Source organism: Sus scrofa, chromosome 9 (assembly GCF_000003025.6).
Source record: "Sus scrofa isolate TJ Tabasco breed Duroc chromosome 9, Sscrofa11.1, whole genome shotgun sequence".
NCBI lineage: Eukaryota > Metazoa > Chordata > Mammalia > Artiodactyla > Suidae > Sus > Sus scrofa.
In genome coordinates this window covers 56,045,758-56,069,406 of record NC_010451.4, presented here as the reverse complement: position 1 = coordinate 56,069,406, position 23,649 = coordinate 56,045,758, and the positions used below count along the sequence as shown (strand labels likewise).

Genomic DNA, 23,649 nt, shown 5'->3' with positions numbered 1-23,649 from the left:
TTCTTGGGAGTCCTAGTTCAATATACTATGTTACATGAATTGAAACCAGAAGTGCCATCTCTTCTTTCATCCTGCATTTTTCCTAATGCTTAGCAGAGTTTTTATAAATAGTGATGGCTAATACAAATCTTTTCAAAGTTCCAACTGTGTTGAACAGATAAAATTGGTCATTATATTATTTTATTTTTAGCTTTTTTAAGTTTTATTGAAGTATAGTTACTTTACAAGGCTGTGATAATTTCTGCTGTACAACAAAGCGACCCAGTCGTACATATACACATAGCCATTCTCTCTGATTCTTTTCCCACATAGATGATCACCGAATAATGGGTAGGCTTCTCTGTGCCATACAGCAGATCCCCTTTGGCTAATTGTTCCATATACCTCAGTGTGCATGTGCTGATCCCAAACCCCCACTCCTTATATTATTACCATAGACCATAAAGACGAACTAGCGATAAGCCTTACTTTTACCTCCTGGAACACAAGTGGTTGTTGATACATCAGGAAGTACTCTGAAAGCAGAGCAGAAATGGAAAATCAATTCTAGCCACTAAAGCTCTTTTAACTAAACTTCAAATTTGGCATAATTTTCTGTTCTTTGAAATGTGGCCATTGGAAAGCTTTTCTTAAAATGGGAATTCTTATTACAGTCTTTCATGTTTTGATTTCTAGGAAGATGAAGTCCTCGGTACATTCTGAAGAGGATGATTTTGTTCCAGAACTACACAGAAACATTCACCCTCGAGAGCGGCCTGATTGGGAAGAAACACTTAGTGCAATGGTAAATCAGTTTTAGCATGTGTGTATATGTATATTTTACTTACATAAAGAAAAGGAACTGAGGAAGCATTACTGACAAAAAGAATTTTGTCGTTGTTGTTCCCCTGCTCTTCAGGAAATAGCTGTTGAGCAAATCATCTTTTCAAGGCACTGTTTTAGACTCTGGGCAGAGCCATGAATAAAACACATAAATTTCCTGCCTTTGTGGAGCTTGTATTTTAATGAGGTAGGAGGAGAAGCAACTAATTACCTGTTATATAATATATCACGTAGTGGTACGTGCCATTGTAGAAAATTAATGCTGCATGGTGGGGTTACAGAGTGGTAGGAGAGAGTGTGAAAGAATAGTTGCTGGTTGTATAGGATGGTCCCAGATGGCCTCTGGAAGAAGTTGAGATTTGAGCAGACTCCTGAAGGATGTGAGGGTATGTGTGTATCTGGGAACAGATCGTTTTAGGCAATGGAAGAACAAGGTAAAGGCTGTGGCAGAGAATTAAAAAGCAAGTTGGAAGACACACAGGGAGAACATGTGGCTGAAATTGAGCTGGGGAAAAGTAGGAGGAGATGCGGTCAGAGACGTGGTTTCTTATAGTCCATTATAAGGTCTTTGGTTTTTTTATGCTGAGTGAGCTGGGAAACTATTGGAAGATTTTTGGCCAAGAGGTAACATGATCTGGCTTCAAATTTTAAAGGAGGTCTCTGGTTGCTGTGAATCAAGGTTAAAGAGAGAGGCAAAAGAGGAAGTAAGAGACCAGTTAGAAGTTCATTATAGTAGGTGTATTGCGATGGTAGCTTGAACCAGGGTGGTAGATGTGGTTCAGAATGGTTAGATTATGGATGTAGTTTTGCAGATAAAGCCAACTGTTTTTGCTGATGAATGGGATACAGAGAGTGAGCTAGAGATGTCAAGAATGACTGAGTTTTTTGGCTCAGTCAGCCTGAAGAAAGGAGTTTACATTCACTGAGAAATTGGAAAAACAGTTTTGTTGGGAGTCAGGTGGAAAAATCCTGTGCGGTGTAGTTTTTCCACCTAAGTTTGAGATATCCATTTAATCCATGATAACTTTTTGTAATTTAGATCTGGTAATAAGAACAATGAAATTTGTTTTTGTGGAAAATAACATTTTAACTTCATTGTAGTTAAAACTTAGTGGTTCTTATAATCAAAATTGAATGCAAGTGTTTGCTTGTCAATGCAGATTTGTAATGAAATTTTGTGTATTTTTTTTTTTTTTTTTTTTGCCTTTTCTAGGGCCACTCCCATGGCATATGGAGATTCCCAAGCTAGGGGTCTAATTGGAGCTGTAGCCACCGGCCTACGCCAGAGCCACAGCAACGCCGGATCCTTAACCTACTGAGCAAGGCCAGGGATCGAACCCGCAACCTCATGGTTCCTGGTCGGATTCGTTAACCACTGCGCCATGACGGGAACATCTATGTATTTCATTTTTGAAAATGCCTTTTAACTCAGATACTGTCAAATACTGATATCAATTTATGAGCATATGATTTTAATTGAGCATAGTTGATGCTTACATGGCATTTGTAGAATTCCATTAGATTCTTCTCTTGATATTTTCTTTTTAGTATAAAATTACTTTTCAGACTTCTACTCTGCAGAGATGTGAAATAGTCCAGTCAAAGACAGACATCTCCCACACCCCTATCCTGTCAAGAAATCCCTAGAGGCGCCTTCATACCATTGAAAGGATAGTCAAGAAATTGTTTTGCACATTTAAAAGTCTTTCACAGTTTTTCCTTATATTTTGACAACCTGCAGTAAATCTACATTGAGTTTATTGAATGGGAAGAAGGGTGATATTTGTTAGGTGGTATTTTATCTACTCTGTATTAAAATGTCACATGCTGTATTCATAGAAAGTTCCTGAATTCTGTGTTCTGGAGTTCACAGTGATTTGTCTATAGAAGTTATCATTTATATCATGTTATATTGGTACTCTTAATTTCTTTATGTGTAAGCTTCTTGAAGGCAGGTGTATAACTGTTTTTTTTAAAAAATCATTACACTCATTAAATAGTACATTGTTAGATTGCAAAAATTGCACAGTGAATGATGAAAAGGATGTAGATGAGATTAGAACTAATATTAACTTTCTCTGGAAAATTATACTGATTATACTGAGGAAGTAAGAGTAAAGAAAGTTTGAAACCTTTTTTTCTTTCAATAATAATATATGTGAAATATCAAGTTGAGAATAAAGTTTATTATTAAGAGAAACCCTTATAAAATGTTTCTCCAAAACAATTCCATTTTTTAAATTTTTGAGTAACTTTAGAAATAAAAGGAATTCCCCTCGTGGAGCAGTGGAAATGAATCTGACTAGAAACCATGAGGTTGTGGGTTCAATCCATGGCCTCGCTGAGTGGGTTGAGAATCTGGCGTTGTCGTGAGCTATGGTGTAGGTCGCAGACGTGACTCGGATCTGGCACTGCTGTGGCTGAGGCGTAGGCTGGCAACTGTAGCTCCAACTGGACCCCTAGCGTGCGAACCTTCATATGCTGCTGGTGTGGCCCCAAAAAGACAAAAGACGAAAAAACCCCACACAAATAAAAGAGCTTTCTTGAATGTTGAACTTTTATTAATTTGTGTGATGTGGCCAGAATATTAGTTTTTTTTAATGCATATCCGAAAGAAAGAATTTTTTTTTTTCTTTTTTCGGCCACACTAGTGACATACGGAAGTTCCCAGGCCAGGGATTGAATCTGAGTTGCAGCTGTGACCTATACCAGATCCTTAACCTACTGTGCCACAGTGGGAACTCCAGGAAATTTCCGAACTGTTAAGAATTTAAAGCATTTTGTGGTCATTTGAAAATTGAGATATAATTGACATATAGCATTATATTAGTTTTAGGTGTACAATATAATGTGTGTATACTGTGAAATATTCACCACAGTAAGTCTAGTAGTTCACATCTATTATCATGCATGGCTATAGATTTTTTTTTTCTTGTGATGAGAAATTTTTTTGTAAGTTTTAAAAAGACTTACTCACTTAGCAACTTTCAAATATACAATACAGTAACCATTCTGTACTTTATATCCTAGGGCTCACTTATTTTATAGCTGAAAGTTTGTAATTTTTGACCCTTTGAACTCATTTTGCTCACCCACCTCTGACAACCACCAATCTGTTCTCTGTATCTTTGAGTTCAATTAAATGAATTAATTATATATTATTAAAACTTCCATATATAAGTGAGATCATATGGTATTAGCCTTTCTCTTTCTTACCTATTTCATTTAGCATAATGCCCTCAAGGTCCATTTATGTTGTCACAAATGCAAGATTCTTTCTTTTATTATGACCGAATAATATCCCCCCCACCAGATTGTCTTTATCCATTCATCAATCAATGAATACTTATGTTGCTCCATTTCTTAGCTAATGTAAATAATGTGGCAGTGAACCTGGGAGTGGAGATGTCTTTTCAAATTAGTATTTTCATTTTCTTCCGTTAACTACCTAGAAGTGCCATTGCTGGATCATACGGTAGTTCTAGTTTTAATTTTTTTTTTTTTACATTACAATTACATTTTTTCCCCCACTCTTTGTTCTGTTGCAACATGAGTATCTAGACAAAGTTCTCAATGCTACTCAGTAGGATCTCCTTGTAAATCTATTCTAAGTTGTGTCTGATAAGCCCAAGCTCCTGATCCCTCCCACTCCCTCCCCCTCCCATTAGGCAGCCACAAGTCTTTTCTCCAAGTCCATGATTTTCTTTTCTGAGGAGATGTTCATTTGTGCTGGATATTAGATTCCAGTTATAAGTGATATCATATGGTATTTGTCTTTGTCTTTCTGGCTCATTTCACTCAGGATGAGATTCTCTCGTTCCATCCATGTTGCTGCAAGTGGCATTATGTCACTCTTTTTTATGGCTGAGTAGTATTCCATTGTGTATATAAACCACATCTTCCGAATCCAATCATTTGTTGATGGACATTTGGGTTGTTTCCATGTCCTGGCTATTGTGAATAGTGCTGCAATGAACATGTGGGTGCATGTGTCTCTTTTAAGTAGAGTTTTGCCCGGATATATGCCCAAGAGTGGGATTATGGGATCATATGGAAGTTCTATGTATAGATTTCTAAGGTATCTCCAAACTGTTCTCCATAGTGGCTGTATCAGTTTACATTCCCACCCTAGTTTTAATTTTTTGATGAGCCTCTATACGGTTTTCTGTAGTGGCTATACCAGTGTATATTTACACTACCAGTGCACAAGGGTTTTCTTTTCTATACATCCTTGCTGACACTTATTTCTTACCGTTTTGATAATAGCTATTTTAACAGGTATGAGGTGATAACTCATTGTGGTTTTGACTTGCACTTCCCTAATGATGAGTGATGTTGAGCTCCCTTTCATGTACCTATTAGCCATTTATATGTCTTCTTTGGAAAAAGGTCTATTCAGATCCTCTGCCCATTGGATTAATTGGAATTTTGATTTTTGGAGTTTTTTCGCTCTTGAGTTGTAAAGAGTTTTTTATATGTTGAATATTAATTCTTTACCAGATATGATATGCAAAAACTTTTATTCGCTTGATAGGTTAAGTTTTCATTTGGTTGATGGCTTCCTTTGCTGTGCAGAAACTATTTACTTTGATGTAGCCCCACCTGTTTACTTTTGCTTTTGTTCGTTTTGCTCTAGTTGTCAAATGCAAAAGACCATCTCCAGGAAGGTCATTAGGGAGCTTACTACCTATGTTTTTTTCTAGGAGTTTAATGGCTTCAGGTCTTAAGTTCAAGTTTTTAATCCATTTTATGTTAGTTTCTGTGTGTTATGTAAGATAGTGGTTTGGTTTCATTCTTTTGCATGTGGCTGGTCAAGTTTTCCCAACACCAGTTTTGAAGAGACTCCTTTTCTCATTACATATTCTTGGCTCCTTTGACGTAAATGTATTGACAGTATATAAATGGGCTGATTTCTGGGTTGTTTCCATTTTTCTATGTGCTGTTTTTTTTGTTCCAGTCATACTCTTTTGATTATTGTAGCTATTTTAGCTCTGTAATGTAGTTTGAAACCAGGAAGCATGATGTCTCCAGCTTTGTCCTTCTTTCTCAGGGTTGCTGTGACTATTCTATGCCTTTTGTGGTTCCATACAAATTTTAGAATTGTTCTATTTCTGTGAAAAATGCCATTGGAATGTTGGTAGGGATTGCATTGAATCTGTAGATTGAGTAGGTGGTATGAATCTACTCAGTTAACAATCAACAATATTAATTCTTCTGATCCATGAACATGGACTATCTTTCCATTTGTTTATATCTTCAATTTTTTTCATCAATGTCATAGTTTTCAATGTTCAGGTTTTTCACGTCCTTGGTTAAGTTTATTCCTGGATATTTTATTCTTTTTAATGAAATTGTTTTCTTAGTTTCTCTGATAGTTCATTATTAGTGTATAGAAATGTAACTGATTTTCATATAATGATTTTATATCTACAGCTTTACTGAATTTGTTTATTAGTGATAACAGGTTTTTTTGTGTCGAGTCTTTAGGGTTTTCTCCACAAAATATTAAGTCATATGTATATAGTGATAGGTTTTTTTGTTTGTTTGTTTGTTTTTTGGTCCCTATTCTCATCACATGGAAGTTCCCAGGCCAGGGATCAATTCTAAGCTGCAGCTGCGACCTATGCCACAGCTGTGACAACACCAGATCCTTAACCTGCTGTGCTATGCCAGGGATGAAACCTGTGCCTCAGCAGTGACCTGAGCTGCTGCAGAGACAATGCTGGATCCTTAACCCACTGTGTCACAGCAGGAACTCCTAAATAGTGATAAGTTTACTTCTTCCTTTACAATTTGGATGCCCTTTTATTTCTTTTCCTTGCCTGATTGCTCTGGCTTGGACTTCTTGTACTGTGCTGATTGGATGTGGCAAGAGTGGGCATCCTTTTCTTATTCCTGACCTTAGGGAAAAGCTTTGGCTCTTCATTGTTGATTATGATGTAATCTGTTACTGTGTCAGATATAGCCTTTATTATGTTGAAAACTATAATAAATTCCTTCTATACTTGGCTTTGTTGAAAGTTTTTATCATAAATGGATGTCGAATTTTGTCAGAAGCTTTTTCTGCATCTATTGAGATGATCATATGGTTTTTATCCTTCACTTTGTTAATGTGATGTGTCATGTTGATTGATTTGCAGATGTTGAACTGGAGTTGTATCTCTTCATTAAATCCCACTTGATCATGGGTGTGTGATTTTTTTTGATGTGTTGTTGATTTTAGTTTGCTAATAATTTTGTTGAGGATTTTTGCATCAATACTGACTTGTAATTTTCTTATTTCATCTTCACCTGTTTTGATATTAACATAATTCTGGCTTTTTTTTTTTTTTTTTTGTCTTTTTAGGGCCACACGCACAGCATGTGAGGGTTCCCAGGCTAGGGGTCTTATTGGAGCTGTAGCTGCTGGCCTACACCACAGCCTTAGCAACACCGTATCCGAGCCACATCTGCAACCTACACCACAGCTCAGGGGAATGTCGGATCCTTAACCCACTGAACAAGGCCAGGGATCAAACTTGCATTCTCATGGGTGCTAGTCAGATTCATTTCTACTGAGCCATGATGGGAACTCCAATTCTGGCCTTTTAAAATGAGTTAGGAAGAGCTTCCTTCTCTTTTTGGGAAGAGTTTAACAAGAATTGGCATTAATTCTTCTTTCAGTCTTTGATAGAATTTACTAGGTAAACCATCTGATCCTGGACATTTGTTTATTGGGAAGTTTTGGATTGTTGATTTAATCTCCTTACTGTTCTACACAGTCATTTTTAAGTCAAAACAGCAACAACAATAAACCCTGCAATGGGACTCTATCCTTTTGTGATTTATGGCTTATGATTTATTTGTTACTCTTCATAAAGTAGAAGTATTTCTCCATTCATTTTATTTTTAGTATTGATTATTACAAAATTTTCAAAGTGGATGCTGTTAATTCTTGAATTTTTTTGTTTGGAAGAGTTTCTTACCTCATTTTCCTTTTCTGCCATTAAAATCAAAGTGTTCAAATCTCAGAGCTAGAGCAGGTCATGCTGGAGCAAATGAAGTTGTTACTGATAAAATAAAATCAGTGGTCCTGGCTGAAAATGCTCACATATGCTAACAACCAGAGTCATGAAAATTAAAACAAAAATACCAAAAAAAAAAAAAAATTGAAAAGGAACAGAAGAAGTTAATGCTCGGGTGTTGTCAACATTGCATGTGCGAGGCCCGTGCTGTCCCCCTCCTCTGTCTTCTCTCCCCCACCCACCGACAAGCCGGTCCTGGAGCGCACTCTGGCCCTGGTGGCTCCCGCTCTGGCCATGGTGCTCACTCTCTCTGTCTCTGTTGTTGCGTGATGTTTAACATTTTATTTTTGACAGATGGGTGGGTTTTAATTATAACTCAGAGAAGCTGATAATGTTTACGATGTTTATATAGAAAATGCTGAAGAGTGGTGAAGAAAGGGACTCACCCATAATCCAATTTCCCACAGTGGTCAGATTATTTTGATGCATTTCCTTCATAATTGCTTATGATGCAGAGTTTTTAATTTAACATTCATATAAACACGATTTTTTAATATAAATGTTCCCACATCCTTACTTTCAAAGAATATTGCTCTGTTGGTATATTTCGCTCTCTCATCATGTCCGCGACTGTGACTGAATGATTGTAAACCATATACATTATAATTTTATGTTTCCTTTTTAAGATCCATTTAGCGTAAGCGTTCTACCCTATCATTAAGGTGCTGCCGTGCAGGAAAAATGGAATATTGTCCACTTTACATTATGGGAAGGGTCATAGGTAAAGGAGTTCTCTGGTTTATTGGCGGGAAGTGACCTCTGGAAAAGACTGGCTGGTGGACATTGTGTAGGGACACCTGTGTAGAGGGAATGAAAAACATCAATGTGGAGAAGGAGCGGAATTAAGTTTTCCTCCTCTTGGGGGAAAAACGTGAGGATGTTGAGAACTGCAGAGTGGGATATGGAACAGATTGTAGCCTGTGCATGGAAATGCAGGCATGCAAGGGAGAAGGGAGAGAGGGTTGTTGCACGGAGTCAGGTGTCTGTACCTCTCACCAGCTACCTATTCCACCTGCCGAACTTGCGCTTTCTTCCAGGCCTTGCCTTCCTGTGAGCGGCATAATCCTGCTTCAGCAGTCTTGGGTGAGTGCTGAAGTCTGTGCATTCGGTGAGGTTCTGGGAGTTCTGGAAGGCAGGAATGTCTCAGGCTTTGCTGCATAGTCCTGGGAAGAGGCATTTTAATTGCATGAGAGGTAAAGGAGCACCGACAGCCGGAGACCACTCAGGAATTTCTAGGGTCTAAATGTCCACATTGTTAGTATTTGTTTCCTATTGCTGTTTAAGAAATTATGACACATTTAGAGGCTGAAAACAATACCCAGTTATTACCTTACAGTTCTGTAGGTCAGAAGTCAGGACAAGCTGGGTTCTTCTCTCAGGGTCTTGTGAGCTGAAGTCAAGGTGTTGGCTGGATTGGGCTCTCATCTGAAGCTGAAGAATCTGCTTCTCATGTCATTTAGTTGTGGACAGAACCTAATTCCCTACCATTCCTTCTAGTTCTTAGATTTGAGGTCCCTGTTGCCTTGCTGGCTGTTGGCAGGGTGGGGTGGGGGGACCTGTTTTCTAGAGGCTGTCTGAAGTCCATCTCACTTGGCTGCCTTAGCCTTCAAAGCCAGCAGCTGCACCTCAGGTCCTTCTCATGCTAAAAATCTTCTTTGACTTCCCTTTTACTACCAGCAGGACAAAATTCTGGTTTTGAAGTGCTCATGTGATTAGATTAGACCCATCCAGATAATTTTCGTACTTGAAGAATAACTTAAAAAAAAAAAGAAAGAATAAAGGTTGGAGTTCCCTGGTGGCCTAGTGGTTAAAGATCTGATGTTATCACTGCTGTGGCACAGTTCCTGGGCCAGGAACTTCTTCATGCCCCAGGTGCAGCAAAAACAAAACAAAACAAAGCAAACAAAAACAACAACAACAACAAAATAGAAGTTTACAAAATATACGGGACAAGTATATACAAGACAAAATAGGTTACAAGGAAATACATATATCATGATTTAAAAGTGAAGTATTTTGGCATTCCCTTGTGGCTTACCAGAAGGGATTCAGCGTTGTCACTGCTCTGTCTATGGTTATAGCTATGCCACAGGTTTGATCCCTAGCCTGAGAACTTCTTTGTGGTGCAAGCACAGACCAAAAAAAAAAAATTAAGTATTTTACTTATTGGCCCAGGAGGAAAAAAAACACTTTAAACAAATCCCAGTGTTACCACAACAATCTTTGATTTTGAAATGTTTGGGGTCAAGACAGTGAAAAATCATTGCTGTATGATTTTTATTTTAATTTAAGTGCTTATCTATATTTTCCAGACTTTCTACAATGAACAAATATTGTTTATATATATTTTTAAAAGATGTGAAATCCTCCCCCCACAACTCCCTCCCTGCAAAAAAAAAAAGAACTGACCTGGGACTTTAATTATATTTGTACAGTGTCTTCCTGGCATGACCGAGGTTAATGTTTGAACAACCAAGAGATGGGAACTTTGGCAGCGGTGGGATTAAGGGTCCTTTTAGAATTTTGCTTAACACGGTGTTTATAGTTTCTCTTTGTTATTTATGCTTAATAATTTATTTAACATATGTGATAACATTAGTTGATGAAAATTACAAATATTCAAGAAATTTTAAAACCACTAATACTCCATAAAACCTGTTGCTTGGAAGAAGTGTATGTACACACTGTGTTATAATTGGTCTTAAATGAAAACTCTTAATAAACAGATTTAATGACTACACAATAGCCTATAATATAGAATATATTATGATGTTTTATTAATTAGTAGGACTTTGTTTTATATCCTTCACTTTGATGAATATCTTTATGACGAATTTCACCTTTTTACTATTATCCCATGGGAAATTAATTATCTAAAGAGTATGAGGATTCTGATACTACTTGTCAAAAAGGTGTTGTTAATTCATATAATAAGGTTTAGGATCTCTTAGCCATAGATTTTCAGTCTTAAAAATTGAAACTCTTTTGGAGATCCCATTGTGGCTCAGTAGAAACGAAACCAACTAGCATCCATGAAGATATGAGCTCGATTCCTGGCCTTGATCAGTGGATTAAGGATCCCGTGTTGCCGTGAGCTGTGGTGTATGTCACAGATGCAGCTCGGATGCCGTGTTGCTGTGGCTGTGGCGTAGGCCAGCATCTGTAGCTCTGATTCAACCCCAAGCCTGGGAACTTGCAGGTGTGGCCCTAAAAAGAAAAAAAAATGTTTTTAATCTTTCATATTTTGATAGAAAAGTATTTCTCATTTTTATAATTTCCCATTTAAAAAATTTCAGTCTTAATTTTTTTTTTTTTTTTTTTTTTGTCTTGTTGTTGTTGTTGTTGCTATTTCTTGGGCCGCTCCCGCGGCATATGGAGGTTCCCAGGCTAGGGGTTGAATCGGAGCTGTAGCCACCGGCCTATGCCAGAGCCACAGCAACGCGGGATCCGAGCTGCGTCTGCAACCTACACCACAGCTCACAGCAACGCCGGATCATTAACCCACTGAGCAAGGCCAGGGACTGATCCCGCAACCTCATGGTTCCTAGTCGGATTCGTTAACCACTGCGCCATGACGGGAGCTCCACAATCTTAAATTTTTTTCTACCAATATGCTCACATATGATATAGTAGGTTTTAGGATAAAAATTCAGTTTACATCCTGCAGCTAACGCACTATGGCAAGTTGCTTCTTCTTTCTTGGTTCAGTTGTTCCTTTGCAGTGGAATGGCTGAAAGAGATTTCTGTTTAGTTCCATGATTATAATATATATGTTAAATATCTTCACATCCTCTATTTTTCTCCTTATTTAAAAATCTCATTCATGCTCACTCATCTTCTCTGATACCTGCTAAGGTGGACTTTACAGTATTTGGAGAAGATAGTCACACACATAGACAATACAGAAGGTGTGGGCATTGTGTGAGGCTTGCTGTGGAAATAGCCAGCATTATGGTTCTGTATCAGAGCATGACCTATTATACTGACCATAAATCACTTTTTTTGTTTGTTTTGTTTGTTTGTTTGTTTGTTTTTTACAGTTACCCATTCAGCGTTAGAGTCTTATTTGGATTTGGGATCAAGAGAATTAGCATTTGAAAGATTGTTTAAAGATTTGTACCAGGGCAGGAATGGAAGAATATTTTTCTGGGTTAGGAAACAATGAAGCAGACAGGATAAAACACTGCCAATTCCTATTTTTGCAAGTTTTCAATATCAAGTTATGTTTTCCTGAAGTGGATGAACTCTACCCTATGTGGTTTAACTGGTTCAGATTATGGAGAAACAAATACTTTCCTTGTTATAGATGAGACATTTTTTCAGACTGTGTTAACTTTTAACCAGTGGAGATATTTTTTTTGGCTTATATTTTGCCTTGTGGTAAATTCTGGGCCTTAGATTTTGTTACAAGATTCTTGTCAAATAAAATGTGTTCCCCCATACTTATGTAATTGAATTTTGAATATAAATTCAAGGCTGTAATTTTTATTCTTGATAAGCTTCATAATCATTTTAATTTGTAAAATGAAATCTCTGAATTCTGTCACTCAGAGTATTAATATCCCTTTAAAAGTTTTTTCCTATCTGTAAATTTGATAAATATGTCATACATGTTTTTATCCTTTATAGAAATGTTGAGAATTGTAGGAATAAAAGAGCCCTAAGATCTGCTACCTCCCCCCCCCTTTTTTTTTTAAGGGCCGCACCTGAAGCATATGGAAGTTCCCAGGCTAGGGGTCCCATCGGAGCTGCAGCTGCTGGCCTACACCACAACCACAGCCACACCGGATCTGAGCTCCATCTGTGACCTACACTGCTACTTGCAGTAACGCTGGATCCTTAACCCACTGAGCGAGGCCAGGGATCGAAGCCGCATCCTCAGGATCCTATATTCTTAACCCGCTGAGCCTCAATGGGAACTCTGTGCTGCCTCCTTTCTGTTGCACAGTAATTTGCAGTATAATTGATACTTAACATTCTTGAGTATTTAATCAGCTCCAAATTTGTCTAATTATATTAATATTGAATTCCTACTTTAAAATTGCATCCACCAGTGTATCACAAGACTCAGTTACATGCCTTGCTGTGGTCAAGTTTCATTGTGCCTTCTACGTTTGTCTGTTCTGTCATTCTGGCAGCCTTATTGAAATACTGCCTCTTGCCCCCCAAAGGAAATGAGTAAGGTTTCTCCTTAATTTCTTTGCTTTATATTTGTACTATGTCTTATGTTGAAAAGACACACAACATACTGTCATTTAGTTTTAAAGGACATTAGCAGGTACTAGTTTGCTTTAATCTACTTTTAATAGTTTAAAAGTCATAATGCAAATATTACTGAAAAGAGTGTGTTTCATTTTATCTCCAGAATGTGTCATATTTAGAATCAATTACTTTTCATTGCTGTCATTTGAAGTAATTCCTCTCTGTGCGGTTAAGCTTCCAACTTGAAATGATTATGTTCTTTTGTTTTATTTGGCTTTTGATTTTAAGAAATTTCCTTTTCTGCCCATTTTCACTTAGTTTTACAGATGTAATTTAAAACATGTACATGGCCCTAAAATCTGAACTACAAAACAAAGCATTCAGAAAAATCTAGCTTCTCTCCCTCTCTCTTCGTTCCCCATGTATAAACATTTTAATTGGTTTATCCTTCTCATTTTTAAATATAAACTGTACACAGATTTTTATATTATGTGTATTTTATACACAAAATTTGTTATTACTTTCTTTTTAGATAAAGGAGATCCTATTCTTATATCATGTGTTTTCTCCCTGCTCAATATTTTACTTCATAGAAGATTATTTCATAGCAATAGATCAAAATCTTCCTTGTTACTTTTGTAGCTCTGACTATTCCATTGTGTGGATATAATACAGTTTATTCAACCTTTCCCTTACTGATGGACATCTAGATTGTTTCATCACTTAGTTACTAGAGATAGTCCTGCAATGAATGACCTTATTCAGATGGCACTTTGTACTTTTGCCATTATAAAAAGAAAACGGCAAAAAACAAAAACAAAAACAAAAAATCCTGTATTATTTTGGAAAGATCTGAGAGAAAGCAGAGATAAATAAGTCTTCAATTTACTGTTCTGAACCAGAAGTCTTTCTAGATGTTTCATGAATGGGTGTTGAGTTTTATCATGTAATTTTATTGCATCTATTGCAACAATCTTATGTTTTTCTCCATTAATTTAAATTATAATTAATATTGAATTATAATAATAGATTTTTCTATAGTAAAACTATCCTTGCGTTCTTGGGATAACTTTAGTTGATTATGATGCACTTTAAACACTGATGAAATTATGTATTTGGTTCACTATTTTATCCAGGATATTTTTATGAGTTTGTGTTTAATAAATGAGGTTGGCCTATAATTTTCCATTCTCCTGTTGTTGTCTGTTTTTCCCATTCATTTTTTTTTTCTGTGCTTTTTCAAAGGTATAACTGATGTACAAAGAAGTGATAAATCTCTGTGTAGAGCTTGATGGATTTTTGCTTATGTTCTCCCCATATGCCTACCACCTAAATTTAAACATTAAAAATTTCCTAAAACTCAGAAAGCTCTCTTGAGTGCCTCCCAGTCAGTACTTTAGCCACCAAAGTTAACCATTGTTCCTATTCATGAAATCCTATAATATGTACTCTTTGTGTCTAGAGTCTATTGTATATGTAATAGAATCTCAGTGTGGTTTTTGTTTGTGTTGCTATGATGATAGTGTATGTTTAGCATTGTTGCATGTGCTTATTAAGCCATTGAGATATCTTCTGTGATGTGTTCATTCAAGTTTACATTTTTCTTCTATTGGAATGCCTGTCTTTTTTAAAATTGAATTTTAGAAGTTCTTTATCAGATAAGGTATGTGTATTTCCAATTTCTTCTTCCAGACTAGATTTGTATTGAAATTTCTTTCTGGACTTCTTTAGGTGGTAGCTTCAATAGCAGTCCACTTCCATAGCATTTGCTGTATTCTTATCTTTGTTAGGAATTTTTGCACACACCATCTGCTCTCAAGTGATGCTTTTCATGGTTTCTCTGGTTGGAAGGGTGGGATTTTAGCCTCTTATCCTGCATGCTGTCTTTCCTGACTAGGGCTCCTATAAGATCTAAGTAGAAAGAAGAAAAGTGAGAGGAAAAAATCTCCTAGGATTATATCCCCAGTCTTTACACAACAGGATCCTCTTTATTGTTTTTCTATTGAAAAGAATGAGTTTTTCACTTAGGGTCTTATGTGCCTGTACTACAAAGGAAGTGATGCAGTCAGTTCTGTCCTTGGGCTGAGTTGGAAGAGAAAAAAAAGAGGAAAAATGTCTCGGTTATTTTCCTCACATTTGTGGGGGGCGGCACTTCTCAAGTCTTCTTGCCAGAAAGTTGAACTTCTCTAAGAGTTTTGCTCACCACAACTGTTAACTCATTCTGATTCTGCCTTTTTTGGGGTCACCTGAAGAGGTAACAGGTGAAAAAAAAAAAAAAAAAACCCAGGAAGCACACTGCCACTGTAATAGGCATTCTTCACTCATATTTTGACTTTGCTCTCCAATTCACCTGCTCTCATTAAATTTTTTAGAGTAGTTGCATGTTTTTTATTTTATTTCATTTTATTTCCTGTAGAGTTTTTATTGTAAATTGGAGAAACTAGAAGGGTTACATTCTTTTTTTTTTTGAAATAAATTTCACTGTATATAGAGTTCTATAGACAATTGTTTTAAAAAGGAGTTTCCCTCTAAGGCTCAGTCACATGGCAGCTTTGAAATGGGACCCTGTTTCTCCTTCCCAGTAGCAGCAATGCTGCTGCTTTATATTTGGACTGCAGTCCTTCTTACTCTGGTTTGGAAGTGATTGCTGGTCAACAGTTTGGCTTAATATGGAGCTCACCTTATGGAATTTGTTTCTCTCAAAGATCATATTGCTTCTCATGTCTTTTCCCTATGGTTGATTTTAGTGCTTAAAACAGTTGCTTTGTACATTTTGTCCAGTTTTTCCGGTTGTTTTAGTCTAGTCATAGACCTCAGTCTAGGCTGGTATTAAAAGTCTCTTGGGTGGTTTTGATGGCTGTGTTGACTAGTATCATAGAATAAGTTAGAAAATAGTCTTTTTCTGTTCTTTGGAATCCTGTTTTTTTCCTCATTGTTTTAACAGTTATTAACTCTTCCAAACAAATGTGGAACCAGCTTAAGTTCCATAAACATTTCTTTTGATATTTTTTGCTCATTTTTAATTGAAGTTTAACATATACTCTTCTTTCACCATACTGTAGTAACAGCTAGGTCTTTTTCATGTTGTTTAATATATTAATAAATAGCTTTTTTCAAGTATAGCATTCCATTGCATAAATATACGATAATTTATTCAACTGTTCTTCTGTTCATGCATATTTATGTTGTTTCTCTTTTTTGTGATTACAAATAAAGCACCTGTGAACATTTATGCAGATGGCTTTTGGTATATGTATGAGTGATTTTGGAGGATCTGTATACTTAGGATCATTGGATAGTCCTATGTTTAGTTGTATGTTCACTAGGAATCATCAATCAATTTTCCAAAGTGGTTATACTATTTTACACTCCAACCAGCAATATATGAGAGTTTCACTGATGCCACCATTTTATATATAAATACAAATAAAAAAATATATATATATATTTTGCCTTTTCTAGGGCTGCTCCCACAGCATATGGAGGTTCCCAGGCTAGGGGTCTAATCGGAGCTGTAGCCGCTGGCCTATGCCAGAGCCACAGCAACTCGGGATGAAAGCTGTGTCTGCAACCTACATCACAGCTCACGGCAACGCCGGATCGTTAACCCTGAGCAAGGGCAGGGATCGAACCCACAACCTCATCATGGTTCCTGGTCGGATTCATTAACCACTGTGCCGCAATGGGAACTCCACCATTATATTTTAATTAAAAATTTTTTTGCCACCATTTGTGTGTGTTTTTTTTTTTTTTTTTTTTTTTTTTTTTTTTGTCTTTTCTAAGGCCGCTCCTGCAGCATATGGAGGTTCCCAGGCTAGGGGTCGAATCAGAGCTATAGCCACCGGCCTACGCCAGAACCACAGCAAGGCAGGATCCGAGCCGTGTCTGCAACCTTCACCACAGCTCATGGCAGTGCCAGATCCTTAACCCACTGAGCAAGGGCGGGGATCAAATCCGCAACCTCATGGTTCCTAGTCAGATTCGTTAACCGCTGCGCCACAACGGGAACTCCCCATTGGTATTTTAATTTCAAACAAATTTTTGGCTCTTTGGAGAGTGTCCAGTGTTATCTCATTATGGTTTTATTTTGAATTTACTTAATGAATAATGGTATTGAGCATTTACAAATATTGGCCATTTGGTATCCTCTTTTGTGAAGAACCTTTTCATATATTTTGCCACCTTAAAAATCAGGGTGTCAGTTTTTATTTTATTATAGGGAGGTTTTTGTTCATGCTAGGTATAGATTCTTTGATGGTGTTGAATTTCTTAATTTTTCTCTTAGGAGTAGTACATTGTTTCCTGTTTAAGGTATCTCACCTATGATTTACTTTTCCGTGTTGATTTTTATTTTATTAATTTTCATATTGAGTGAATTTTCACATAGAATGACTTTTTGCAAATTGTTGAAGAGAACAAGTCAGGTATTTTGCATATCTTAGAAATCTACATCAGTCTCATTTATTGACAGTACTGTTCTTTTGAACTGCATTGGTACCTTTGTCATAAGTCAAGTTTTGTCATATACGTGAGGGCCTTTTCTGGGCTTTCTGTTTGATCTCTCTAATTTGTCTGCCCTTACTCCTGTACTACACTGGCTTAAGTTACTGTTGCCTTGTAGTAAGTCTTGAAGTCAAGTGTAACATCTAGAATTTCCAGGTTTATAATGTTAAGGGAAAGTTATTAGGTGTTTTGATATGTTATATCACACATATATTGCCAGCTGTAATTTTAAAACGTGTTATTTATTCTGAAAAGTGTTAGATATAGAATATAAAAATAAATTATATAGAATAATAGACACCTACTAAAATGGTGAGATTCTGTTCAACTCTTTTATCTATAACTAAAAAATATGAAGTAATCTTATCAGAGAGACAAAGACTGATAATATTTACTGTTTGTGAGGTTGTGAAAAAAATAAGCTTATGAAATGTAACTCCTTTTCTGGAAAAATTTTTTAACAATGTACATCAAAATAGTTGGGGTAAATGTTTTTAACTATAAAATAGAGCTGTTAAAATGCATAATTATATTTTGTTAACTTGGACTTTCATAGATTTTATATTTATTAATAAGCCAGGAGAATTAAAAAATGAGAGATGAAAGTCTTAATTTGTTTTCCTAGGATTGTTAACAGTATGAAGTTTCTTTTAGCCATTTTTTGAATGATACTAAATTTTAGTGTTGTAATGGAGGTTGAGGATGTCAGATATTAATAAAATATATATCTGTATCACTTCATTGGCTCTTGCTCAGAGGAGTTATCCTCTTGATGAATGGAAAAGACTTTGATTAAAGAATGAGACAAGGCAATTTGCAATAAAATATAATGCCTCATGCTTCAACTTGCTTCATATAGGGTGAGTCCTATGGATGATTTAAAAAAGAAAATACCTGTATTTGGCTAAGTTATTGGGATAGGCTTAAATGGAATAAGTAGATTTTCATTTCATTTTGAAGATAGGGATGTTTAGAGGGAGAATGAACACATCAGTTACATTACACAGTGAAAAAAGAGGTGTAAAACTGAACATGGGACGGAGTTCCCATGTGGCTCAGTGGTTAATGAATCCGACTAGGAACCATGAGGTTGCAGATTCAATCCCTAGCCTCACTGAGTGGGTTAAGGATCTAGCCTTGCCGTGAGCTGTGGTGTAGGTTGCAGACGCTGCACGGATCCCACTGTTGCTGTGGCTCTGGTGTAGGCTGGTGAATGTAGCTCAGATTAGACCTCTAGCCTGGGAACCTCCATATGCCGCAGGTGCAGCCCTAGAAAAGGCAAAAAGACCAAAAAAAAAAAAAAAAAAAATTAAAAAAAACCTGAACATGGGAAGGAGTGAGAAGATAAAAATAGTTAATAATGTATTAATTCCTTAAACTTTTTGGAGCACATCATTCGTGCCTGATGTTTGTAATTCAAGGGTAGATGAAACTCTCCAATTTGAGGAAGTCAGTGTATTGCTGAGATAGACACATAGATAGTTTAAGCACAAATGGTGAGTGCTTCTATGAACATGGTATGTTCGCTAAGTGATTCGTTCCATTGCCTTCTGTTGTCTCTTTAATTTTCCATCGGTGAATGGCCTGCTTCCATGAAGTTGATACAAATTCTACTTTGGAACCATTAAATAAGCAATGATTATAACATTAGTAGATTGGGAAAATTGTGTGTTTTCTGCAAATGAGTGTTACTTAATATTTCTAAAAAAGAAGTTTCTTAATTTTTGATTTAGAGCAACAGGACAAATGACTCAAGCTAGATGCTTTACATAGAAATTCAAGAAAACTCATTTTATTCAAAAATACTATGTAGGTGAAAATGTTAGTCTATCAGACAGAAGAGTAATAGTACTATATTTTCCTTTTAATTCTGTTTTCTAAATCCGAAAAGAATAAATGACTCCACTTTTTATGCTTAGGACTTTTCTGGACTATGGGCAAATATTGCTGGACAAAACTTACATGGCTAAGGCTTCTTGGACCATTGTTTGTTCATTTGCCTAATTATTACCATTTTGTCTTCATATATATATATATGTATATATATATGTATATATGATGATTTTTATTTTTTTTCATTATAGCTGGTTTACAGTGGTCTGTCAGTTTTCTGCTGTACAGCATGGTGACCCAGTTACACATACATGTATAGATTCTTTTTTCTTGTATTATGCTCTATCATAAATGATTAGATATGGTTCTCAGTGCTACACAGCAGGATCCCAATTTGTCTTTTTAGGCAGAGGTTTTCCTTTCAGGCCCATTTGGATGGCCTGTGAATTTACCTTTGGGCCATGTTTCTACCTACAGTTCAGTCAGTGGTTGTTGCGGAGGTTTGTGGTCCATACTGTGTCTCCTCTTATGGATTATAGGCAGGCGTCCTCGTTTTTTCCTTGGATGTGTGTTGTGAACCATGGCCTACCTAGCACAGAGAGCTTGTTTGCAAAAGAGTGTTAATATTTTAATTTACCAATTGGGGGCGGTGCACCCTTTTTTCCCCCTTTTATATTTAAACTAAGTTAATTTATGAATAATTTACAGAACAAATATTGAAAAAACATTTTAAAAGAAATTTTAGCATGGATTTAAGCTTAGTAGGCCTCTTTATGTCAAGTTAGTTCTGGTGCACAGTCATCTTTAAAAGCTAAAGGAATGTTGTCAAACATTATTTTAGCAAAACAAAGTGATCCAGGTTGTTGTTGCAAAATATTGTTTGATCAAGTCCTTTCAGTTGAGTGACTAACTCAAGGAACATACCATGTTTTCTTTTTGTCCTTAGAAATATATTGCTCACTCATAATTTTTTAATAGTATTCATCTAAGATGTGATCATCAATATGAGATGACATGTATATGATCAATTTTACCACCATTATTAGAGTGTAGAGTGCTGCTTACTGTCTCTTTGCATCCATCCTTTGATGTGTCTAATCATTATAAAAAATCTGTCAGTTTTCTCCTCTTATTATGAATGAAAAATACAGAGCTCTTAAACATATTCAATGAAAACAGAGTGCCGACTACAAAGATGGTGTCTTCAAGCTTTTAAAATACCTTCTTTTTATTGAGGTATAGTTGATTTACAGGATTATCTAAGTTTCAGGTATTCAACATAAACTACCTTCTTTAAAGATAATGCAACAATTTGGGCAACACCAGATTAAAAACTGGACAATGATTATTTCACTATTGTATAAACATCATGGGTCAGTGGTTGAGAAATTCAACTTTCTGGCTGCTTGTTTTTTGAAAATAAAATTTTATTGGACAGGGATCCGTTTTCAGTCATTTACAAATGGCTGCTTCTGTGCTATAACAGAGTTGAATTGGGTGAATTTGTGTGGTTCATAAACCTAAAATAATCACTGACTGGCTCTTTAAGAAAAAGTTTGCCAACCCCTGTTCTTGGTGTTCCCTTATTTTCATATTTTAAAAATTTTAGTCTTTTCTAGCATGGTTAAGTTAAGAATGATGATGAATACTGAAGAAATGTTACCTAGGATTTTGAAAGAGTAATTTTAAGATAGAGGAAAAATAAGATGGAGTTCCTATCTTAGATTTATGAAAAGATCCAGTGGATCCATAATGCAATTACAAGATAGAATGAGTTGTGTTTCATTATTCAAGGAAATAGTCACTTTTTCCCCCTTTGGAAGACCTGTAGGATGGCATAAAAAGACTCTATGAATAATTGGTAATGAAATATCTACTCTTGTAAATAAACTAAGGAGGTTTAACTAACTGTAGCAAGTTTAACAATGCAGAGTCCCCTCCCCCCAAAAAATATTGGGTCCATTGGTCCCTGATGATATATATGTAATCAAGTGTTAATTCTTTTTTTTTTCATAATTGAGGATGTTAACTTTTATTTTTATTTTATTTTATTTTTTGCTTTTTTTTATTACTCAAATGAATTTATCATATCTGTAGTTGTATAATGATTATAACAATCTGATTCCACAGGATTTCCATCCCACAGCCCAAGCGCATCCCACCACCCCCCAAACTGTATCCTCCGGAGACCATAAATTTTTCAATGTCTGTGAGTCAGCATCTATTCTGCAAAGAAGTTCAGTCTGTCCTTTTTTCAGATTCCACATGTCAGTGATAGCATTTGATGTTGATGTCTCATTGTGTGGCTGACTTCACTTAGCATGATAGTTTCTAGGTCCATCCATGTTGCAAAAAATGATGGTATTTCGTTCTTTTTAATGGCCGAGTAATATTCCATTATGTATATGTAACACATCTTCTTGATCCACTCCTCTGTCAATGGACATTTAGGTTGTTTCCGTGTTTTGGCTATTGTAAATAGTGCTGCAATGAACATTGGAGTACATGTGTCTTTGCGAGTCGTGGTTTTCTCTGGGTAGATGCCCAGGAGTGGGATTGCTGGATCAAATGGTAGTTCTATGTTTAGTTTTCTGAGGAATCTCCATACTGTTTTCTACAGTGGTTGCACCAATTTACAATCCCACCAACAGTGTACTAGTGTTCCTTTTTCTCCACACCCTCTCCAGCACTTATTGTTTGTAGACTTCAAGTGTTAATTCTTAAAAGTTCGTACATTGTTACCTCATATTTTTGAAAAGTCATGGCTTTTAACATTTAACCAAACTGTCTTGGCTATTTATTTATTTATTTATCTTTTTGCCTTTTCTATGGCCGCACCCGTTAGGGGTCCAATCAGAGCTGTAGCTGTGGGCCTACACCACAGCCACAGCAATGCGGGATCCGAGCCGCGTCTACTACCTACACCACAGCTCACGACAATGCCAGATCTTTAACCCACTGAGCGAAGCCAGGGATTGAACCCGCAACCTCATGGTTCCTAGTTGAATTTGTTTACCACTGAGCCACGACAGGAACTCCTCTTGGCTATTTTTTTTTTTTTTTTGGCAATTTTTTAAAATAAGAAAACATTAAAAAAAATCAACTGATATTCTAAATCTCTGCTTTTTTTCTGTCTTTGGCCTTTTTAGGACTGTACTCGTGGCATATGGAAGTTCCTAGGCGAGGGGTCAAATTGAAGTTGTAGCTGCTGGCCTATGCCACAGCCACAGCAATGCCAGATCCGAGCGGTGTCTGTGACCTACACTACAGATCACAGCAACGCCAGATCCTTAATCCACTGTGCGAGGCCAGGGATCCAACCTACATCCTGATGGATGCTAGTCAGATTCGTTTCTGCTGGTTCCTGAGAATCTCCTTTTTTAAATTTCATCAAGGTATAATTGATGCATAACACTGTATTAGTTTCAGGTGCACAACCCAATGATTTGATATTTGTATACACTGTGAAATGATCACTGTAATAATTCTAATTTACATCTGTTACCATACATAGTTATAAAACGTTTTTTCTTTTTTTCTTGTGATGAGTACTTTTAAGATCTACTGTCTTAGGAATTTTCAGATATGCAAACAGTATTATGAATTGCAGTCACCATACTGTACATGAAATCCCCATGACCTATTTATTTTATTGCTGGAAGTTTGTACCTTTTGACCTCTTGACCTTTTTCACCTCCTCCCCACCCCCACCTCTGGCAACCACCAATCTGTTTCTCTATCTGTGAGCTTGGTTTTGTTTTATTTGTTTTGTTTTGATATTAAATTCTGTGTTTAAATGAGATTTTGCTTAGCATAATGCCCTCAAGGCCCATCTACATTGTTGCAGATAGCAAGATGTCATTCTTTTTTATGGATGAGTAATATTCCATTGTATGAATTCATCGCATCTCCTTTGTGAATCTCCTCTTAACTCGGTTTAATTGCTCACTCCACATTAGTCTTCTCTATTATGTCATGTGACATTGGGTATAATAATGAGTACTTTCTGTCATAAATCATAGATTGTATAGCATAAATTTGTTTTTTAAGATAGATACTTGGATTTGCTCTTTGTTTTGTCCAGAGTGTGAAGAATCCTTTATAAGTACTGTGCGCTAACCGATGGCGCCGCTGGAGCTACAGAATCTTTTGATTTTCCAGTTTTTGTTGTTAAAATGGTGCAGCTGAATGTATCACTAAAGTTAAAAGATCATTACTATGAAAA

At 36.3% G+C, this 23,649-nt stretch overlaps 1 protein-coding gene across 7 annotated transcripts in view; it reads left to right on the top strand.

Moving 5' to 3' along the window:
* ARHGAP32 (Rho GTPase activating protein 32) overlaps positions 1 to 23,649 on the top strand; it is a 274,275-nt gene that overhangs the window by 108,233 nt on the left and 142,393 nt on the right. For all 7 annotated transcript variants that reach the window (XM_021063135.1, XM_013979563.2, XM_021063134.1 and 4 more), the window contains one exon: positions 676 to 784. Coding sequence is in view for 6 of the 7 variants with exons in the window: in XM_013979563.2 (XP_013835017.2) it covers positions 676 to 784 (109 nt within the window). In the remaining variant the exon portion in view is untranslated. The remainder of the gene's footprint in view (positions 1 to 675; positions 785 to 23,649) is intronic.